At 35.4% G+C, this 23,148-nt stretch overlaps 1 protein-coding gene across 2 annotated transcripts in view; it reads right to left on the reverse strand.

The window, feature by feature from the left end:
* Positions 1-2,933: 2,933 nt before the first annotated feature.
* LOC117407401 (platelet-derived growth factor D-like) overlaps positions 2,934-23,148 on the reverse strand; it is a 47,003-nt gene continuing 26,788 nt past the window's right edge. Inside the window, exons 2-7 of one of the 2 annotated variants that reach the window (XM_034012387.3) lie at positions 20,806-20,992; positions 19,813-19,993; positions 12,901-12,957; positions 11,678-11,879; positions 9,419-9,633; positions 2,934-6,286 (exon numbers count right to left, since the gene is read on the reverse strand). In XM_034012387.3, the coding sequence (XP_033868278.1) occupies positions 6,155-6,286; positions 9,419-9,633; positions 11,678-11,879; positions 12,901-12,957; positions 19,813-19,993; positions 20,806-20,992 (974 nt within the window). In that variant the 3' untranslated portion in view covers positions 2,934-6,154. Of the gene's footprint in view, positions 6,287-9,418; positions 9,634-11,677; positions 11,880-12,900; positions 12,958-19,812; positions 19,994-20,805; positions 21,011-23,148 lie in introns of both variants that reach the window. The other variant, XM_034012386.3, reaches the window with a different exon arrangement.

Consider the following 23,148-nt stretch of genomic DNA (forward strand, 5'->3'; position numbering starts at 1 on the left):
TGTCAAAATAAATCTAAAAAATAATGATAATTACACATCTGAGTACATCAGAAGAAAACTGTTATATTCACATAGCAAATGCAGAGCAATGAAGAAGTAAAATTTAATGGGTAAGGATTATTAATAAGAGTAACCCATCTTGTTTCAAGCATAAGAGTCAAAAACTAAAATGATTGTAAATGTCGACAGAGATTTTCTTTACTGAAAAGTATCAAAACAAACATGTCAGTGACATTCATCTCCCACCACAGCTGTATATACTATATAAGAGCTATTAGTAATATTAAAAAGTGGATCACCATGACCTCAATCTACTACATGCACATGTAAAAATGTAATTATAACATACAGACAGATGGACAAGTGATCGGTGAAAAAGAACCCAAACCAAGTTTTAGTACGACTGAATATGAAGGAGTTATGTTTGGATTATACCATTATGATACAAGTGAACTACTCCAAGGAAAGCTCGGCACAACACAAGGATGACCCTGTGGATGTGGAACAACAGCTGATGTGTGGCACACGGGTGCTGATGTGGTGCAGTGGTACTGGAATGGATTATCACTGTGTATTAATTCATGTTGATAAATCATTGTAATGACATTGCGATGTTAAAGTATACACATTTTACCACTGTGAAATAGCTTGTCACAGTACTGCCACTGCACAGCCATTGCAGACATTTACTGTAGGAAGGGATTAAGGACCCCCATCTTTGGCTAAATAGTGTCAGCTGTAAATCATCTTTACAGCATGTAAATGTAATTGCATTCTCCAATATAAAATGAATACATAAATGAATCAATGGATATCCTGGGCAGCAGAACATTATAATTGCAGATCAATTGATACCAATAAATCCTATAATATGTATCTAAAGTATTTGTGAACTAATGCTGCTTATGCTGTTATTTTTATTTAGTCACTATGCACCCTGGTTGTGGAAGGATGTCTTTTCAAGCAGACCTTTTCCAACTTCAGTTCTAAAACCCCTTTTTATTGTTATTAGTCATGACCTCCCATTAATAAGTCGCTCTTGGAAAGCAACACCCTTCTTATGAAAGCTGCTGTAAAAATGCACATTGCTTTGTATTATAAGAACAAACATATCATAGCTTTTGTTAGAATAAGTAAGCCTGCCTGGTGACTACACTGAACATGGTGCTACAGGAAGAAAGCTTTATTCTCACAGTCACTTAACACATTGTTTTTTTTTCCTCTCATTCTTTTCTATAAAGATTTCTTTCCCACCACAATTAGCGTCTTAAAACGTCTTTAGTGCCAGAGAGGATTATGTGGATTGGGGATATCTTGTAGATGGGAGAATACGAATGGAAATTTAAACCATTACCTGGCCAAAATCCTGGCCCTTTGGAAGACACAAGTAAAATTAGGGGCAAAGACAATGTAACCATTTCAAAGTCATTGAAATTGACTAGTGTTATTTATTTTGGTGCAGTGGAATGAAATTGAAATGCCAGTTCATTAAATGATTGGTTCTGTGCAAACCTCTTGCACTGAATATTAAAAATGATGGCATGATTCACAGACCAGGTTTATCACACTGAGTGGATTGGTGGTGGCATGCTAGTCATCAGTCAGCTCAATAATGTTAAGTTTATAACGTCACACAGTTTACCATAGGCAGTGATTTTGGATTTGCTTAGCTTTTGTTCCAGTGAGTTTGCAAACTGTTAATCAAATAATTGTTAACATTTCAAAACTTTTACTCAGAATGTTAAGTCTGTCCCAAAGGCTTTCAGGGCCACATTGACAAGTGAAAGAAGGGATGAATCTACAGTAAATCAAGTTCTTCTCAGCCAATCAAAAAACTTGCATGCACTTACAGAAGGTGGTCCTATTTTAACCGTCTATCATCAGCGGTATTCAGAAGCTCTTATTTTAGTATTAAATAAAACTATTTATAATAGATGGGATTATTTTTTGACAGAATGATTTAAGTAACGCCATTCCGAATAAAATAACAACATTCAGTGATGATCCAGCTGGTTCCATACACAAATGTGTCATCCCTGTTTAGCTTGCTGCTGAACAAACTGGGTTCCTACAGTTGATATTTGACTTGATATCGCTCATGTACCAAAATGCTAAGATTATATAAAGCTCTGAAAGTTCAGACGACTTTGCGCTTTCCAGTTTTTCATGCTTGGGCTACTGCAACATTGTATTCAAAAGATAAGGGCTCCTGCTTTCCAGAAATGAGGCACGGAAAAGTAATGCCGTTTCTCAAACGTATAATTGCATAACTGAAGAACACCAGGATTAACTAGAAGCCTATTTTGGTTTACAGAGGAGAATATTGGAGGAAACAGGTGGAGGTAAGGTATTATATTACATAGGGATGATGCAATGTGCCAGACCCTCAATGCTATTTACTTCAAAAGATTTTTAGAAAAAAACACAAATCATACTAGAAATAAGGAACCCTGACATTTAACTGAGTGGCTGGCAAGGAGTGCATCAATTGTTATCATTCATTTTATAATTGTTAATGGTGTTTTTTTCCTTTCTAAACAGCTTTGAGAATCTGGCCCTTAGTGTTCAATATGTAGGTTGAACATGTGCAGCGTTTTTGATTTGCAGAGAATCTTGGTGGTCAAAAGTTTTCAAATCATGGATAAGAAAGCCTGTGTCTGGGGGCTGCATCCTAACACCAAATACAATTTGAAATCAATGCGAAAGAAAAATAATACGCCGCACGCTATCACATACTTTTTTTTTTATGAATATAAAAAATATATATATATATATAACTGCAAATGTTACAAAAGGTTAATTCAATGACTCCAGTACCAAATTGCATTTTGGTGTAAATACCTTCATATATCTGTTTAGTTATTATTTGAAATGAATGACCCTAAAAATACTCAAAGCTGCATGCAGATAAGACCATAGCACAAGAACATGTCTGATATACTGGTTTTATTGCATTTTTGTAACAAAAAATAATCCTGAACTTATTCCCTTTCTTAAGCAATCTTTACATTCAATCATAACAAAGGGCACTAATTACAAATACAAGAACAAAAGTTGAAATGTGAAAATGTACAGAGATTTGGACAGACAAAGATATTTTAAAAGCCTGGGTTTTACAACGAAGCTTTAAAATCCCTCTCAAATTGTTAACTTTATACAGTAAGTAGTGGAAACACCACCCATTACCAAAATACTGTAATTATTCAAATAAAAGCTACAACTTAAATTATTTATTGTTAATTAAATACTACTAAAATGAATGCTACAAAATAAACAAGACAGTGAACACAGCTTATGGTGATACATGCTCAATGAGCTCAGCTCGTTAGGCTTCTCATTGTATTTCCTGTATTGGCTGTTTTATTTTTATTTTTTTTAATAACAAAAGAAGGCAAACCTATTTTGCCAGAATTTGGAGCCAACGTCAACACAAATGATTTGGACTGACGAAGTAAAGCCTTGAAAACTGAAGCTACTAAACATGTTACAGCCTTCTCTTTGATTAATGGAGATTCAGCAGGGACTGTCATTACTGTAACTCATTAAATATAGTACAAAAAACCCTTCTGGTTATAAGCGAGACTGACAGAATTAAAACATTCAGAAATGAATTGGTTCTGTCACAAAAGACCTCTGGTTACACTGGCACAAAGGGAGATCCGTGCTGTGGATAAATCAACACAAAAGCCGAATAAATACTGTAAATTACCCCACTTTCATCAAGTTGAATGTTCCTATTAAATGGAAAGCAATGTTATTTCAAAGTAGACAGTTGCGTGTTAAACTGTACACAACAAATTAAATAATATTTAGACAGAAAAACAAAAAGTTAGATCAAATGTATGTGCTGAAAAGAAGTTTCTGCATATTTTTGTTAGAATATTTATACTGAACTTCAGAAATAATAAAAATATCACACAACTATTAAACCATGGTGCACGGGACTCATTTCCTGACATTGTTTCATGAAAAACACAAGGGCATTTTTGTTTTAAGTATGTTAAAAATGCACTTCCAGTTTATCATAATCATGGATTTACACAGCACACATTTTATTGCCAAAATAAGCTACATGTACTAGCTTTCCAAATGTGTATATATGATTATCCTGTTTAGCTGCATTTAATGCAACCTAAATAGCTAAATTGCCATAGTTTGAGTTTCTGTATTCATTAATGATGCCTTTCCAGGCAGTAATGTAAAACAAATGTGTTATATCTGGAACAATTTGAACAATTACTGTGTTTGCAAGGCAGGCCAGTCCAAATATGACATAAGCTACTCAAATATGTGGACTTTTCATTTAAAAAGTGTATGGAAGCTGTAATTTGATCGATTCATTTGATACCTAAAGCAGCTGCTTCATAATTCTGTGGTACTGGGAATAATCCCTTTTTGGATGAAATACAGTAGAATTTGATGCAGAAATAAAAGCTTTTAGAATATTTTCTAAATTAACATGCCTGGTCCCATTTTCTGCCCACCCGGTGTTAAACTGTACGCAGACTGGCTCCATAAACATCTGTGGTCTAAGGACAAATAACTGAAAACCTCAATAAGGCGTCATTAGGAAATCTTTACATACACAACTAATAACAGCATTCTTGGCAGTTCAAATTTAAATGACATAACATGCACATTGTTTAACCACAATAATGTGCTTGATGATGCTTTAAATTCAGCCTATAATATTATTAAACCACCTACAACTTCAAAATGCTCACATTATGTTAAGTTTTGCAGATCTATGTTTCAACAATAAACCAGAGACTAAAATACACAGCTATGTAAAAATACCCACAGTGCACCAGTGCCACTGCACCCACTGTTAATATAATTCTGCTTTGATGTTTACTACCTCAAGGTCATTTAAGGCACACAATGAATTGTGAAGGATTCCATTTGGTATTCCAACTTTATTTACTGAATCCACTTTCACCATGTGTTTGCTTAAGACTTAACCCTGTGTTAAACAGTTTATTACACTATTTTGATATGTGTTGCTGATTAAGATACAAGCTCCAGAGTGTTATTAGAGAGCTTAGACTCATTTCCCTATATAAACTGCATACAAATGGGAACCCTTAATGAAATAATCAGCTATTTGCAGTAGTATAACTAGAGATATGCTAGGCTGCTTGGTCTGTGGCTAAATTCCCCCCCCCCATAGCTAGTACCTTCCACCCCAGTCCAATAAAGTACCACAGTCTTGCCTCCATGGATGCTGATTCTGTTTGACCTATGCAAGGTTGGTACTTGGTTGGCGGGAACCTTCAAGGACAGCCAAGAGTTCATGGCAGTGTTGGTGGCCCAGTCCTTTCTGTCTCAATCACCTGGTATTTGGGGGTGATATGCTGTTAGAAGTGCAGATAAAACCGACTAATCCGATGATTCAAAACATAGCTGTCAGCGGCTTTCTTTTTTTCTTTTACCCACGTGACCAAACCACTTTACTTCATAGTTACACTCTGAACTAACCAGAACCAACACCACCTGCTAGAAACGTAATAGAAAACAGAATGCTCACGTTAAATACAATAGGTCAGTTACTTTCCTACCCACATCATCAAATCCGATAATGTATATGGTTGGTTAATACGGGGGCTGTTACGTAAAGTAATGCCAGCAACTGAAGGGACAATAAAAATATTATGGCATTATCATTATGTTGTAACACCACCCTAAACACTATTCTTCTACTATAAAATCACGTTTAAAACTTCCCACTGCAGAGTACGCAAATATAGACACAATTATTATTTATTTTATTTTACAATGAAAAAAAAAGTATATAAAATAAATAATAATATATTTTGTCATATGCTCATTAACAGTCCTGGGATCACTTTCTGAGTGAGGAGAATTTGGGGGTCATTATCTCATTTTAAAAATGAATACCAGTTGAACTGGCTTCATTGATTGTCTTGCAAAACAGGGGGACTTAAATATCCTACATTCTTGCTACAAATACATAGAAGGATATTAAAGAAAACATTCAGCCGAGACAATGCAAGTTTAACAAAAGGTTTAACTCAAGCACAGCAAGTTGTGTACTCATTTGCAATGCAGCGCAATAGCAAAGTCTGTTTGCCAGGGGTAAATAAGGCCATCTGAAGAGGTTAAATGTCACATAGATTTCTCATTGCTTGTGCTTTCATCGCGGTGGTTTGGTGTTGCAAACACAATCGCATTGCTCGTGGTGTTCCAGGTGAATTTCAGCCAGCGTCATGCTCTTAGTTCGGCTCCTTCTCCTGAAATAACCTGGTTCTGGAGCAAATTTCAGCACCTAGACAAAACAAGAAAACATTTCATTACGTGAAGTCACTTCACCTAATAAAACAGTGTCTGCAAAAAGTAATAAACATGTAAATGGAAAATCTACCAATAGTGGCACTAGGGTGTGTTCTGAAAGAAAATTCTGCAAAAGGATTACACTTTGTTAAATCAGCCAGTTAATTGCTGGTCAAGCTTCACTGCTGTTTCAATATTTGGGTTTAGTTAATCCGAATAGTGAAAATGTTTTTTCTTTGTTTCTTAATTATTTTTTTTCACAGACTCCTGCCCAGTGCCATCTGAAGTTGCTGCAGCAGCTGTGATACTGTTGAGGAAGGAACAGTTGATTATTTCCATTCATTTATCAGGTCTCAAAACCCTGCCTGTAAAGCAGAGCAGAATGCAAAAGATACACTAGAAGAAAATAAAAAAGCATCTGTTTATTAGTGATAAAGAACAGTCATTTTTTTCATCACCTTTTTTTCTATGTTTTAAATACCCAATTTGAATGTTGTTTCACCACTGCATTTACCAAAGAGAAAGGCTGAATATCAAAAGGCAACCTCAGTTCTCGCTGACAATCCTCTTTTCACCCGCTGGACTAGCTGACTGTATGACCAGCAGTGGTAATGGAATGCGATGGTGGGAGCTATCCCCATTCCATTCTCCACCCGCACCAATGCACGAGTAATACACAAGTACAAAGCTTATTACTCCTCCTTTTTTTTAAGGCACTACCAGTTCAGCCTTGCCCACATGTGTGCTAGAAATACACAATAGCACTTCAAAACTACGACATTTATGGTTTTAGCCCCGCCCCTTTCTAATTACGAGTATGAAGGCCCCAGTATGTGAATAATGAATTTTAGCTTCACTGCACACCCCAACTAAATTGACTACCTTCCTTGAAGAGGAGTAGCACATTTTACAGTTTTCATGCTGACTCTGAAAACACTCATTGTTAAGCAATGATCCAACTGCACAATGATTATATTTTTTTTACATTAAGTCAATACGTTCAGAATTGTTTCAGGAATATCTTAACTTATTGAGTGCTTGCAATTTAAAAAATGGCACCTGAAGCATTTTTGAGAACATATTCTTGAAGCAACTTTTAATGTATTGATTTAGCAGTTGGCAGGTGTATAATTGCCTTCAGGTTTGCCATGCTGTCCCTTAAATCTACAAATAACACCCTTGGTTTCAATTTGAACTGCTCAGAGCCAACACAAACATGGGGTTGACTAAATTGACTTTGGCTCTTCACGGACATGGAATGGACTAATGAAATTATTAGACATTAAGCATTTAGCTGGAACAGCGAGAAACCTATTAGCATTCTAATTGCAAAAGGTACCCACAATAGAATGATATTTAGAGTTATTTCCAAAAAAATAATAGTTTAACTCAATATGGTATTTGCAAGTGGAAAGCCAGGCTCAGCATTGCCCTGACAAGCCACGCTTTTTGATATGTATTAGCTGTATTATATACTGAATTTTTCAAGTAATCTAATCATTGTGTACATCAATTCCAAATTTGCATTTGGACCGATATCGACCAATCAGAATCTATAATATAAGAACAGAAGGTGTTTCACAACATTTTGTTTTTACATTCTGTTAAAACTTTAAATGAAAACCTGGTTTGAGAATTGCAAAGACAAGCCAAATACTTTTACTGTAGCAACAGATAAAGGTACAGGGCTACATTATTTCTTCATCTGGTTTCGTCATCTTCACCAGAGGAAGGGAACATTTGTAGGCTGGATTTAAAGCCAGGTTACAAAGGCTGAAGGATAGCAAACTAATCCACTGAAGCTCCCCAATCCCTTGGTTTGTAGATCATTTTAAATCTTTTTGTGATGACTTGAGATATGGGATCTGAAGAGGAACTGCCATCCAAGGGGCTGGGCTGTTTTTCAGTGCATGTGACTTAAAAGGGAAACTGCTTGGCTGAGCTTGGCTTGTTTTAATGCGGTATGAGTCAGTTTAAGCTAGTTAGGAATGTTGAGATAATATTATAGTTATAGACTGAAGGACAGCTGGTGGATTTTTCCCAGTGTTTTATAATAAGAAACATGAACAGGCTATATGTGCAAAACTGATAAGAAAGGAAAATGAATGGGCAGACGCATTCCCAGACAAGACAGGAAAGAAATGTTTGAACAGAATGGAAATTGGACAGCTTTTTCTTGCCGACTTGTGACTCTAATCTTCAAAGTGCTTCAAAGTTAAGTAGGCAAAAAATAAATAAATAAATAAATAAATAAATAAATAATTGACCAGTGACTGCAGAGGTGGCTGGTAAGATATTAAAAAGGTAAAACTATCAGAAAGTTAAGTAGACAAACATTTCTGCTGACACAGCTGTGTAAGAAGATATAAAAGCACTGCCTGGTCTTAAAAGAAATGTGCTTTTGGGAATAGGAACATGGGCCAAATCCAAATTAACTACAGCTACAGCAATACATCCCAACTTGTTAGACTGCAGGCTGATAATACTGGTAGCATTGAATTTAGTTTTTTGCAGGCTTGGTTATTTCTCACTTTATTTATTTGTACAGTAGTGGGGCAATAAAAACTATATTCAGTGGAAACATAACATGACTTACAATTCCCAATGTTCTGCTGTAAGCCCCATCCGAGATACCTTGTATCCATTACAAAACAAATAATAATAAAATATGCTTGTTTCAGTCAAACAACCTTGTACTATAAGCAATTTACTATGCCAAATACAGCAAAATACTAAATGCCAAATCACTCTTGTACTGTATCTGAAACCAGCAGAAAGAATCAGGACTGGGTATATTCTTCTTTAGCTGCTGCCTACCAAGACCAGCTCCAAGATTAACAGCATTAGCTGGCTTAACTAAAATGATGCAGGACATCACAAAATCCCCCCATGGGGAAATCTGACCTCTCCACTATTGTACAAGATTACCCCAAGCCAATACAATTTGAATGCAGTATCCTGAACCTCTACAAATTCTTATCAGTATTTTAAGACCCCAGGCAGGCTTGACCTTGCAGATCCAGACTGGACAGGGTTAACTGCCCAAGGCATAGAGATCTGCAGGCATTAAGCTTGCTTACTTTCAACACCCTGAGGACAGTATAACATGATAGGAAGAGCAACATACCTCGTAAAGCTTCATGGCTGTTTTAGCTGCTGTGCAGGTGCATGTCCTCCAATGCTCTGTGCCACAGGCGCAGTTTCCGCCGCATCGCTGTACCAGGAGGCAACGTGGAAAGAAAACAGCGTTTGTCAACTTCAGCTCCTCCCTTAAATTTACAGAGTAATTCCGAGGCGTGCAGCTGTAGCGTTTCACATCTTCGTTCAGCCTGTCCAAATCAACTGGAAAGCAAACAATCAGATTGTAAAAGAGTCACCACAATGCGGCTTCAATGAGACGGGCATTTATGTGATATAAGATACCTCTATTTGGGTTGGGGTTGTGATATCTGTTAGTTGGTTTGGGTATAATAATCTCTTGCACAGCATTTACACTGCATTACAAAAATATAACTGAATGTATTATATTTGGGTATCACTTTAAAATAGTGGCTGCAAATTCCTATGAATTCCAGTGCATTAGCTATTCCAATGGTGATTGGAATCACCATTGGAATAGCTAACAAGCATTAGAAAATAAAAACAAAACATTTTTTTTATTGAGATGTTACTCCTATACAGTCCAATGAAACTTGATTGGAATTCATTCACGTGTGATCATTATTTTAAAGTGTTACCTGTATTTGCTACTCCCTAGCATATGTGCACTCTCTGTACAGTTTTATACATTTATTCATAGTTTATGTTGAAATTTGACAGACATTTGAATATATTTAAGGCAATACCAGCTGTCCATATGACAAAACCATCACACAAAATGGCATAAAAGGTGGCGATTTTGGCAATGAACAGCCTTCAGAATCAATAAGCTTTGTGGCAAATCTCTCTGAACACCCTTGCACATCAGTCCTCCAATTTGAATTTATATATATATATATATATATATATATATATATATATATATATATTATCCAGTATGGAACCCAATACTACTACTGCTACTACGACTACTACTACTACTAATAATAATAATAATAATAATAATAATAATAATAATAATAATAATAATAATAATATACAAACAGTGTTGGGCATTTTACTGAAAAAAATTACTTATTACTCATTACTCATTTCATCAGAAAAAAATTATATAATGTGCTTGCATTTACTTAGTAAAGAAAGTAGCATGTTATATTACTCATTATATTACTTGTTATATTTATCTCGTCTTGTCCTTGAAACAGTTGTTCTCACTAATGCTTACTATTTAGCTATATGTCTGGTAATTCATTTATTAAATGTTTCAAACAGGTTTTTACATTTTTGTAGTATAACAAACAAACAGCTCTTAATAACTGCTGTGGGGTCTCATTTCAATTTAAGCTTGCAGACAGAATGACACGATGACAGCACAGATAACCCAGGGTATCACTGATGTGTCGGCAGATGAAATAGTGTTCCTGTGAAATTCAAACCTGAGTTTTCCTAGATAGAGGTCGAGTATGTGCATTTGAGATTATAGCTGGTTAAAACCATTCTACTAAACATCAGATTAAAAGCTTATCCCTTTGTAAGCTGTAATTGTATATATGTATTTGTAATGTACACCACACATGGTAAGCGTACAAGTCTATTTCTGAATTTTCCTTTAAGTAAAAGTGATACCAAATAAAGATGGAAAAACATGCCAAGGATATGGTCAGTTCATAACAAAAACAGGACACTAATGTGTACCATTAGTTTCCAGTCATGGGTTATGTCAATCTCACATTTTCTATTTAATGTTACATATGCTGTTTATTCTTTAAAATCACCATCAAAAGATTTGTTTTTTACTTAATGAATATAAAAAAGGTAAATGCTGATACTGGTAACATTTCTGTCTGGCTGGTCAGCAAGAATTTCCAATTAGAGCTCTAGAGCACACTCTGCATTAAGAATCACAGCTGCTCTTCAATCACAGCGACTTAAGAGAACTTTGAAAAGCTATTGCAGTTTTAACATGTTTATTCAGAAAATGCTGAGGTTGTAAAGAGGCTGAGGGGAACTATTATTTTAATTTAACCGTTACACTGCCGTCTATTTGTGGGGAAAATAAGCATTTACTGTATGTAGTGCCCAGAATGTTTTCTTAATATAAAGTCTTTTATTACTAATTTTATTACTAGTTTTATTACTAATTCTGTGGGGCCACAAACCTTAATACATTGCTTTATTTGTAGTATGTTTTGTGGTTTTTCTGTGTATTTTTGTAATCCTTTTGTATTCCTTTTATATTCCTTTTATATTCGTTTTCTATTGTTTCATTCAGTAAAATCCCCCTTACTTTTCTGTTTTCGTTCGTGGTGAAAGCTTCTGGGTCTAAGATGCGCTGTGTCACTGTAAAGACTATCCAGGTCTTCCTGCCAGCTCTCTGGGTTGAGATGTTTTAGTAGATCCTCCACTGTATCAAAGGCAGCGATCGTCTGGTCCAAAGCAGCAGCAGTCAGAGGAGACTCAGTTACTGAAGAAGAAAACACAGCTGGTCCCTGGAATTTCAAATAAAAATACATTTTAAAAATCCATATATTCAACTGGTTAATCCTATCTTCAGTATCCATGATGCATTACTTTTGTTTTAAAAAGGACAATAATCAGTTTTTACTTTTTAATGCTCCGATGCAATGATATTATCACTTTTATAACTTCTCTACACACTTTCTGCAGATACTTTTCTTTGTTACTCAAAGTGAGACTGTCTTTGCTGGTCCAGTGTCCAAGGATTTCTTTTAGATCATGTGAACTCTTCTGTCTCACTACAGTTATCATCATTTCTTAACATTTAAATATGGAATTTATTTTTTAGATGGCATAATAAACATTGCTTGATGATGTCTGCCCTCTGTGAATGCAAAGCAATATATTACAATTTGTTTTACCAAAAATGTGTTACATAAACCTATTAATACACCATTTCTGAAAAAAACACATTTGATACAGTATATAAAACTGTGTTTACATGAAGGCATTCTTCTGTTTGTGTAAACTGTGAATGTAGTTCCGTATTCATTGTTTAAATCTACTCTTCACCAACAGGAAGAGCCAGACGTTTGAAGATAGTGAATTTAGCTTTTACATTTGAAGCTTATCTTTGACATTGTTCTTGTTTAGATGTTTCTTTAATGACTTGGCAAAACAGATTTGACTCGAAGCTAAATTTCAATTACATTACAGGTCTGTTGGAAATATTGTGCTCTTTTAGTGGATACTATTTTTTGTTTCTCTGAATACAGCCATACAGTTAATAGTTTTGATAGCACTAAAATCCAATTATTGCACACTATCATTACGGTACTCTAGTGGTATCGCTTAAACTTGCTTTAATGATGGGCAATTACCTTTCTGGTTATAACGAGTTAATGTTGGATAACTAATGGCTGACATTTTTTGAAGGGGAGCTAGCCAATTCTTGTAATTTAAAAAAAAGAAGGTATTCATTGATAAAACATTCAGCATGTATCTTGACATTGGTCAATTCATTTGTCATGGATGGGGTAGCAAATTACTTACTGAGACTGAGACAGTGACTGCCTCCCAATTAGTTTCTGATGCTGCAGGCAAGTCATCCTGAGAAAGGAAAAAAAAGGTCACAAACAGCTTGGGTCATTTATATGAAAGGAGGCCATTGGAGCTCTTTAAAAGAATCCATCAAACAATCAACCTTGATCACTCTCTGGTTCCTCAATAATGTAAAACCCCCTGTAACCGTTATTATAAAGTCAATCAATCAGGTTCTGAGTGGATTTTGGTCATTATCCTTCGGCGGACGCTTTCAGAAAGCTAACTGAACATCAGAACATGGACTCTTCCTTTAAAACTACAATGTAAATAACAAACAGCCTAAAGAAACCAGATTTAAAAATGTATTCAAAAAAGATCCTGATACACAAAACCATAACTGACCTGGTCTTGCGGCTCGGGGAACTAAATGTTGGACAAATAAAAACAGACACCTTTTCCTAATGAATAGGTTTAGGACATTTCAGTAATGTGGGTGTGGAGGGGTTCATGGGTAACTGCACACAAGTGATAAATTGCTTCACGTGTTGCCCAAATTGTTTATTCGTGTAGTACTTGTAGTCTCCATTATAGCATGGGGCCCCTTGAGATACAGGGATATTCATAAGTCACACAAACAGGCCAGAGTGATAACACAAATGTTCAATGTGTTTGCCTGCAGAATGTAAACTGGCTTTTTTCAGTTCATTCCAATTATTGCATAAATGCAGCCGTGTCCATTGTAATTCTGGATATTTCACTGAAGATTTTAGCTTTTCATTATTTAATGGACCATTTCTTTGCTCTACTATATTTCTGAAGAAAGCAGCAAAAGTAAACAACAGGTATGAAATTGAATATCAGGTTGGTGTTGGTTTTTTTTTTCAGTCTGGAGGTCATATCACTTAACCAAGCAAAGGGGTAGAGACTAATGTTTTCTGAAAAATCACCACCAGAAGCTGTAATACCATCAGTTGTTAATTGCACTTCATGTCTGCTATTGATAAAAAAGGAAACACATTTTAAAAAAGAAAATTCATTTTTATTTCAGTAAAAATAAAGATTTTGAAACAACGTGTTAGCTTGTGGTATCCACTGATATCTGTAGTTGCTGGAGACAATAAGCTACATGTGCTGTTCAATGAGGTAGTATTATTTTACAAATAAAGCTATAAATTATGTCACATATTCTATAGGCAAGCCTTCAAAAAAAAAGCTAATGCAAAATGAATTGGGTGGTACAGCAAAAGCTAATCCTTCTTCAACATATTGTTTCCATATCACAGTCTAAGAGATGCTGCAGTATGTGCTGGCTCAGGCATGACTTTGGCTTGTTGCTATGGCACTGCCTGTAAACCTTGTCAAAATGTATCAATTCAATTTTAGATTATGAAATGGTTCTCCTCCAGAGTCAGATATTCTTCAAAACGGGAAAAGATGTGCCAAGGGTGAAAAACTTATTTAGAAAAACATAAAAAAGCTCTCTGGAGTGAGTGAAAACTAACAGAATGATGAGAATGACATTAGTGTTTAACCCCTAAAACTTTACAAAATAATTGGGAGTGAAAATGCTTATTACAACAGGTTATAAACTGTTTCTTGCAGTACCAGTAGCAAGCAAAGCTTTAAAATGTGCTTCCTAAGAAAACACTTGGTGAGTTATTTACCTGCTAATATTTAGTCATCATTTTGAGCAACTAAATTAACACTGGAACATGAACATTTGATCATGCTTTATTTATTTTTGACAATAAAATAGTTACAACCATATATTGTCCTTATTTCTTAAGTCCTTTAAGACCCCAAACTTGGCTTCATTAAAGTCGTACAGATGCCAGGAACAATTCATTAACGCATTCCAGTGATAACAGTAAATAATTGTGAATGATCTTTACTTTGCACCTCCAAACGATTTATGATCACCAGGGTTATGCAATGGTGCTTTGCAGAAAATGTATGGGCAGTATGATGGAATTGAGTCAGAACTACGATATTACTACTTATACTATTGAGATTATTATTGTGAATTTTCATTCCCAAAGAAGTGTCTCTTGTCTCCTGCAGGAGTCCAGATATTTTCTGAGATTTCTATGATTCCAATTGTATAATAAAGGTATGTGTCATCCACCTACACCAGAGGAGAAATCAAATGGTTTTGGTGATATTTTCAGAATCCAGAGTGCTTCTTGTTCCAGATCAATGTACAGGTCTACTGTTTTACACCAAATGAATATTGCTTCATTCCATGGTAGGTTATTTTGCAGAACATTTTTGTTTGGGCTATGATGGTAACCCACACACTATTTAAAGAAAAGAACACCAGATTGAAAAATCTGATTTTTGATTGGATCAAGATTGATACACACATAGTAATACATCCATTTGGTTAATCGAGGTGCAAAGTACAGTGCTTACATTTTAACATACATATTCACTTCCAATTCTAGTAGAACAAAACAACCCAGACCTAACCCTTATTGCCTCATTTAAAAATCTCTAGGTGGTCAGCGCTGACAAATGCTTCTTTGTGTGTGGATATTTTAAGACAGTGAGTGGTAGGGATGTTTGACTCAATACCAGAAAATTCCTTTCACCATCACATTCAGAAACCCAAACAGCTGGTAGCTCCTCTTTAGATAAACATCTGATTCAAATCTTTACATCACCAAACCTCCGGAAGATGCTTAGGGCAGACAACTTGCAGCAGACAAAAATGCCTCTATCTCACAGACAGAAGGAATGCAGCTCATTCTTTTGACTTTCAACTTGTTGAAACATGTCTGTTCCTAGTTCATAAAAAACAAAACTCACTCAAGGACACAAAAGGCTGTTGACATTTAGAAATCTGGAAGAATATAACACGTTCAAAGAGTTTTTGATTAACTTTAATTTGAATTGCACTTTTTGATTCAGAGTATGCATTTTAATACTTTAATATTTAATAATATTATGTTTCCAAATATCAAGATTTATTTAGTAAAAAAAAACTGATTTTTTCATTCAATGCTGTGTAGTTAAAGCACTAAGATTTAATATTTAAATATTAAGTACATTCTTATGTATGCACCACATATTGTAATAATGACGAATGAATGTACAATCTAGGTCTTCATTTTTGCTTTGCTTTTTTGCTGCACATACTATAGCCTTACACCACTTTCTCTCTGGTCTGCTGGTGTATTTCTTCAAATCCCTTGTAGTTCATTTCATGTAGTCTCAGCAAAAGCTTTTGAAATGTTGTGCTTCATTAGCCAGCTTGAAGTCAGACAGAAGTATCAAAGTTTATCTAACCGAAGGCTACACCGATTTTGGAAGTCGATGCTTGACTTCACAACATGTCTATGCAATGTGGGGGTGTGAAGAGCCAAAAACAATAACGTTTCAACACCGGTACTATTTGTGGTTTAACATCATCAATTAAAAATAAAAACCTTAATCCAACTTGAGGATTTCTGACTAGACCAGGTTAAGAAGTAAATTAAAACCAAAGTATGCCACATCGAACTGTTTTAAGACCTCACTGAAACAAGTATGTCGTGCATCCCCAGTAAATACAAAATTAGAGCTATCTGTATCAACCATTTGCACATGTAGAATGTATGTGATATACTGACAGTCAGCTCCATATACCACCATATTCTGATACTATCAATGGTGGCATCGCTGTGGATCCGCAGTGCGAAAAATGATGGCTTGGCAGGAACACGTTTCGGAGGATGCGTGTTTCAGCCTCCGTTTCCCGAGTCGCCAGGGGGTTGCAGCCATGAACCGGGATAAAAATAATAATTGGGCATTCCAAATTGGGGAGAAAACCGGAGTAAAAACCATTGGCGACGACTAAATAAAAAAAAAAAAAAAACAGTTAAGGGTGACATAGAGACAGATACACAGATTGACACACATGGTGCCTCTCTGTACCCTATATAGAAACCAGACTGTACAATATACTGTCAAGTTGCCATTTTACAGTTCAGTTAAACGTCTGTATAATTTGTCAGTGCAGATCCATGAAGAACAAATAGGACACAAAGATATAGGATATTATATACCAATGAGTTGCTATTTTTAAAGTGCAATATAAAACTAATAGTAAGAGCAATATTTCTCAGAAAGAAACTGTGTGACTGATTTCCTCAGTGGATTGTATCACAGGTAGCGGTTGCCATCTTAGCCCTTGACAATAAACATATGTGTGTGTACAGGAAATTCAGCTTTCCAATATAATACAATATGAAGTGAATCTTTGAATACACATTCAATCTGTCTGCATTGGTGCCTGTCCTTGTTTAAATTAAATGTATGACAAATACAAAGTCTGTACAGTACATCCATATTTCTTGGTTCCAGTCCGATATCAATTTGACACTACTCTTAATTTTCTGATTCTGATTATTGAAGTGTACAAATTTACAATAGGGCGTAATTCTGTAACATGAAAGCAGTTCATTTAGTTTATTAAAGTAATTTGTAACACAGCCATCTCAAACTTGAATATCATGTAGCTCATGCTGTGTTAGAGAACTGGGGTTAAAAAGGAATTAAAAGTGCTGCACTATTATAATGATTGTAATGCCCTTTACTCTTTAAATAAGCAAGTCATACTCAGAAATGATTACATTACATTAATTTGCTATATTGACTTACCAAATAGTGACAAAGCCTTTCCTTTCCTTTATAATATTTCAGTATCTATGACTGGAAAATATTGAAGTGTATTTGTAAGTCACAAAGTTTTTTTTAACTCAGTTATGTTTCACCACAAGACCACAGAATTTGACACTAATGGGATGTATGAAATGGGGTAAAGCAGACATTTTTGTAACTAAGCCAAGCATTAACTAAACACCATATTCTGTCAGTGGGTGAAGTACAGAAAAATTGTCCTAGTCTCCCAACCCCGCTCTAACAAGCACCAAACCCACTGAACACATGCTGCCCAGCAGCTGTGAAGGGTGACCTTTTTAACACATCATCCCTTCCTAAATGAGTTATAATGCATGATTATATGTGCATTCAAATGACATATTACTCAGCTGATGGGAACAATTCCGCAGCTGAATCAATGCATTAAATCTATCTGTGGTTCAAGGGAGTATGTACTTGTAGTCCCCATCTGCTCCAGTTACTCACTCAACAACCTTGCTCTGCTCTAAGTCCATGCATGACAAATGTGCTGTAAATCATTGAGCTTAAAATGCACATTGAAACAATACATTCAATTATCCCTTCTAAAACTTTACCAAAGCAAATCTACTTCACTTTGCAACAGAACAGGGTGAATTAGTCTTTTTATATAACATCTACTTTGTTGTTGTAAAATGAATGTTCTATACTGTATTTACATTATAATTATCAGTGCATTACAATAATCAGAGATTAGCAGGGACAACTGCTATTGCATTGGTAAGTATTTGCTCAGCTGCCAAAAGAACTGGCATTCATTTTAAAATATTTACTTTAAAAAGCTAGCTTTTAACCCTTCAGTTGCCTAAAAAAATAAAATAGTTTTCAACAAAATTAGAGGGATAGCATGATGTGGTACTATTATTCCTGAGAAAAACTTCAATTGACCTCGCTTTTTAGGACCATGGCTTTACTAATATGCTTTACTGTTAAAAAAATTGTCATTTTATGATAAGTAGGAAACCGTTGTCATGCTTCAGAAAAAGTGAACTGGTCATGAACTGCTTTAAAAAAGGTCAGTACAATGACTTTTTAAGCTCTTATAATCAAGGTTTAATTTTACCTACCTAAATACCTTGGCTTACAGTAGATTTAATAGAAGTTTTCCTCTTACCTTTTTTCCTCTCTCTGACAATTTCTTAAATGCGTCCCTTAATATTCCTTCATACCATGAAAAAGGATGTGTTTGTGTGCTGTGCTTGGTATTTCACAAGCTTCAATGCTTCTCTGTGGCTGGACTGAGACTTTTACTCCCTCCAGGTATACCATGCTTAACCCTTTGCGGTCCATTGTCGGACCTGGTCCGACATTGCAATTATTCCTATCAGGTCCATTGTCGGACCCTGTCCGACATCATTATAGGAACGCAAAAAACGGGTTTCTAGTCGTTTTTTCTCCGGAAAAAGCCAAGAAAACCATTCAATGGCCGAGTGGGAGCGACAGGAGACGAGACAAGTCGAAAAAAAAAAAAAAAAGCGTATCTCATGATTAGTCATACATGGCCCTGGTATCAGATAACGGGGCGGTCATAAGTAAACAAGCTGGCTCATAGTGTGTCAGCGCACAGAGAACACAGACATTTGCAGAGCTTTTTTGAGATGTTATAGTAATAAAATAATGACTTGGATCGCATTATTGAGGAGTTTGGTGATAAAACGAGTGATCAGGAGATGATTGATCGGTATGTACGACTATTATAATTATTATTATTTATTTCTTACATAGGTGAAAGCTATAGCGAACGAAAGGGTGGGGCGGGCTGGAGATGCCTAGTGAGTGCTTTGTTGTTATGCAGGGACTTTTAAACCCGTTTGACTGTGGAAAAAAATACTTTTAAACAGCGCGTCTAAAATTAACTGCGCGTGTGAAAATAAATTGGACCTGACGTGCCTGACAAACACTTAATAAATGGACTGCAAAGGATTAAAAAGCCAATTTCCAAAATCTGATATCACACAGTCATAGAGAACAAATGTTCCTTTGCTCACTGATTAATGAAAAGTGTTGATTTTATCGGATTTTTCATAACACAAAACATTACCTCTATCAAATATTACACATTTAGCTCCCCCAAGAGTACATGTCTTATTTTTTAATGGCTTTTGTGTATACCCTCTAATCTAAAAGCAGTCAACACAGCAATCACACATAACAACCATGCTGGATCACTTCACCCGCATGAAGCCTGCAATCACAAGATATAATGCCAAGGACTCAACCATGTGTACTGTCGTCACTTACCACAAGAGAGTAATGCAATTTAAATCCGGGTTTGGCAACAAAATAGTCATCAGATTTAAAGGTGATTTTTATCTTGTTAGTTTTTGAAGTGATTCTAGGAGGAAGTTCTTTGTGTCCACACCATCTCCCCCTGATAACTGTGCTGGTTTCAGATACATCCTCTACCTCCACAAAGTCATATCTGCAAACAGAAAAATACACACATTTGAATAGAGCAACACCATTTACATGGCAGGGATCTAACATCAGCACGGCTATTGCATTAGCAGCACTTTGGAATGCTGCAGTACTCTAGCAATGAAACCTGACAGGCAATGATTCCAACCTGATTGTTAAGCAGGGCAGTGAACGTCTTCAATGTTTGTAAATACATCTGCTTTGCCCCATAAGAATATTAATGCAAAATATTGCTGGGAATAAAGAACAGCAGCACAAGAATAAACGAATACACATCTATATAATGTTAATGTATTAATAATGAGGGTTAATAACAGTCATAAGAGTGTTGCCACACAACTAGTTGATGCTTTATACTGTGTTATAACTATATTAATTACATTGTTATAACATAATGTTTAGAATGTTAATTCCTGCGTAATACCATTATAACATGTTTAGATATGTTGTTATTAATTAATATCCATATTATATTATATTATATTATATTATATAATATTATATTATGCAGAAGCTGGACCTTCATATTCTTACAGAACTGAAATAGGTTCAGTTCAGTAAATTCAGCTGGTTTCAGATCCACTGTATTTAATCAGTGCCTCACTGCATTGGATTTTCTCTGGAACAGCACTCACAGACTGCCGGTGAAACTTTGAAAGGAAGAGGGGTATGACCTCAAATTGGTAAAATTACAGTCTAACACAGTGGTGGTATTTACCTAATAATGGAAGTGAGTTTTTACACAACATAACAAAAAAAAGATTTGGTACTTCATATGAGATTTCACGGATCATATTTGAAGAGGGCTTTACTTACCGACAGATTTCATTTTCCGGCTCTTCAAGGCCAAAGTGGCTGTCAAAGTCAAGCTGTATCCGAGTGTTTTCCGGAGAGAACAATTTCCATGTCAGTAGAAGGTTTCTTGGGTAGCTATTGGGAAAGCGAGGACTCTGGATGTAGCCATTCTCCGAGACTATGATGGTATCTTCTTTCCGGTATAAGTCTGTGAGGTGATTGCTGTCTGTTAGTGGTCACAACTTGTATAAGTTAGTGTGTTTAATCATTGGAACAAAATACAATCAAATTAAATTAAAAAAACACGCACAATATAACAAATGGGGTATCGTCACCTGTTGAGGCAAGTTACACGATTAGTTCAAGCAGTGTTATGATTTTTCATTTGGATTTAAAACATGGTTAATATGATTCTTATGTCAATAGAAACAAATAATAACAATACTTTATAGATTTTCTGATACAAATCTCCTCAGAGTAAATTATAGGACTGCTATACCAGGATACCACAGCATTACATTAGGCAATATAGCACCAGTTCAGTCATTTATATTTTATTTCACACATATTTGTTTTGTTTGTTTATTGGTACCTGATTCTCCATTTACTATTTTCCCCAAAAAGTCCAAGTGAGTAACAACTGAAATATATAATCTCGACAACTCCAAAATGGATATCAGAGAGCTACCACGTGGTTATGTGGTTGCACAGACTGAGTACTGAACTGCCATAGTAAATGGGCCTTAGTTCAAATTTCCTTTTATATATATATATATAAAACCAGTATGTGTCTATGAAGTGGTCCCTATTCATAAATCTTGAAATCACATGTTATGATCAATTTGGTATTATATAAGAATTAATAGGACTGACACATCGGTACACAATTTACTGATATGCAACATATATTGGTTTTCTACATGAGATCATACATGGCTGCCACATAGAAAAGATGTCCAGTTACTGTGACTGATTCTGACTTATTCCAAGCTGATACTGAATAGAGAATACAGCTCTGGCCAAAGGTTTTGCATCACCTAGAATTTTAGAACTGAGACATAAGTGAAAAACAAACAGAAAAAAAAAACTATATGAACATAATTTAGATATTTTATTTAATATCATGTAATCAAAGAAACTACAAAATGATATTGCAAAAGTCTACCGGAAGCCATAATAGCAGCACAGTATTTCATGTTAGATTTCGAAAAGTCAAGTTTTAAAATTGTTGTCAGTTTTTGTTTAAGTATATGGAAAACTAAAAAGCGGTATGCAATTCAATATGTTAACATAATATTATTCAGCAGGTTTCATTCGACTTTATGAACCCAAATTAGTTAATTCTATAGGCTGATGCAAAACCTTTGGCCATAGCTGTGTGTACTGAGAATCTTTTAAAAGAGATCTCTGGTTACGGGGGTGAGAAGATTTTTAAACACCTTTGTTGGAATCTGGCCAGGAATACTGGATTACATGCATACTTTATTACAGCTACATTTCTCTGATATGTCATTTCTTATTTGTTTGATAAATTATTATGTGTGTTCTGTTTAATTCTCCGTTGAGGTTTCTACTTATATCACTATTTGATTGCAAACCTATTCCAGCTAAAAAAACAAACAGTAGCTTCTGAAGACACCTCATGGCTGATGTGAAGGTGTGGAAGCATATTAATGTGACATTGCTCTGTGCACTGAAGCCCATAGGTGAAGCAGTGTGCATTGAAGCCTCAGCAACAATGATATGCTTCCTCATCTCAGCCTTAATGAGTGTTTCCATATGATTACTGGAAGAGTTAGTAAGTATTTAACATTGTGTTTAATTAAAAAGAAGATGTAAATAGTAGACGTCTTTATAGACAGTTCTGAAAAACATGCTTACTTGATACCAGTAGCTATGATAGGGCTGATTTTCACACAGGACCTAGAAGGGTCATATTACATTAATAAAATCAAGAAATCATGCTGCCTTTTTTTTTCAAATGGTAGTTTTTGATTATTCATGTCAGTCACCCAAAGCACTCTATGCAGGATGCATCAGTGGGCCTATACTTAGATGTGACTGAGCAGCAACTGGGGGAGCCCCATGAGCACACTAAAATCATTTGAGTTTTACAGGACCATCCTTTATTTGATGTGTACTGTATCTATGGCAATTTTCTTGAATCTTGTTCAGCAATGAACGGGAGCTCTTAAGGCCTTTGCAAGTGGCAAGTCTCTCTGTTCCACGTAGCTGTCTCTCTCTGTTACCATCTGTTCAGCCAGATTAAAATATGTATAACATGATATAATATAATATATAATATATAGTGTCATAGCTGAACATTAGTTATCAGCTGAATTAAACTTAAGTGGCTTATGCATT

This window comes from Acipenser ruthenus, chromosome 9 (assembly GCF_902713425.1).
Source record: "Acipenser ruthenus chromosome 9, fAciRut3.2 maternal haplotype, whole genome shotgun sequence".
Classification (NCBI taxonomy): domain Eukaryota; kingdom Metazoa; phylum Chordata; class Actinopteri; order Acipenseriformes; family Acipenseridae; genus Acipenser; species Acipenser ruthenus.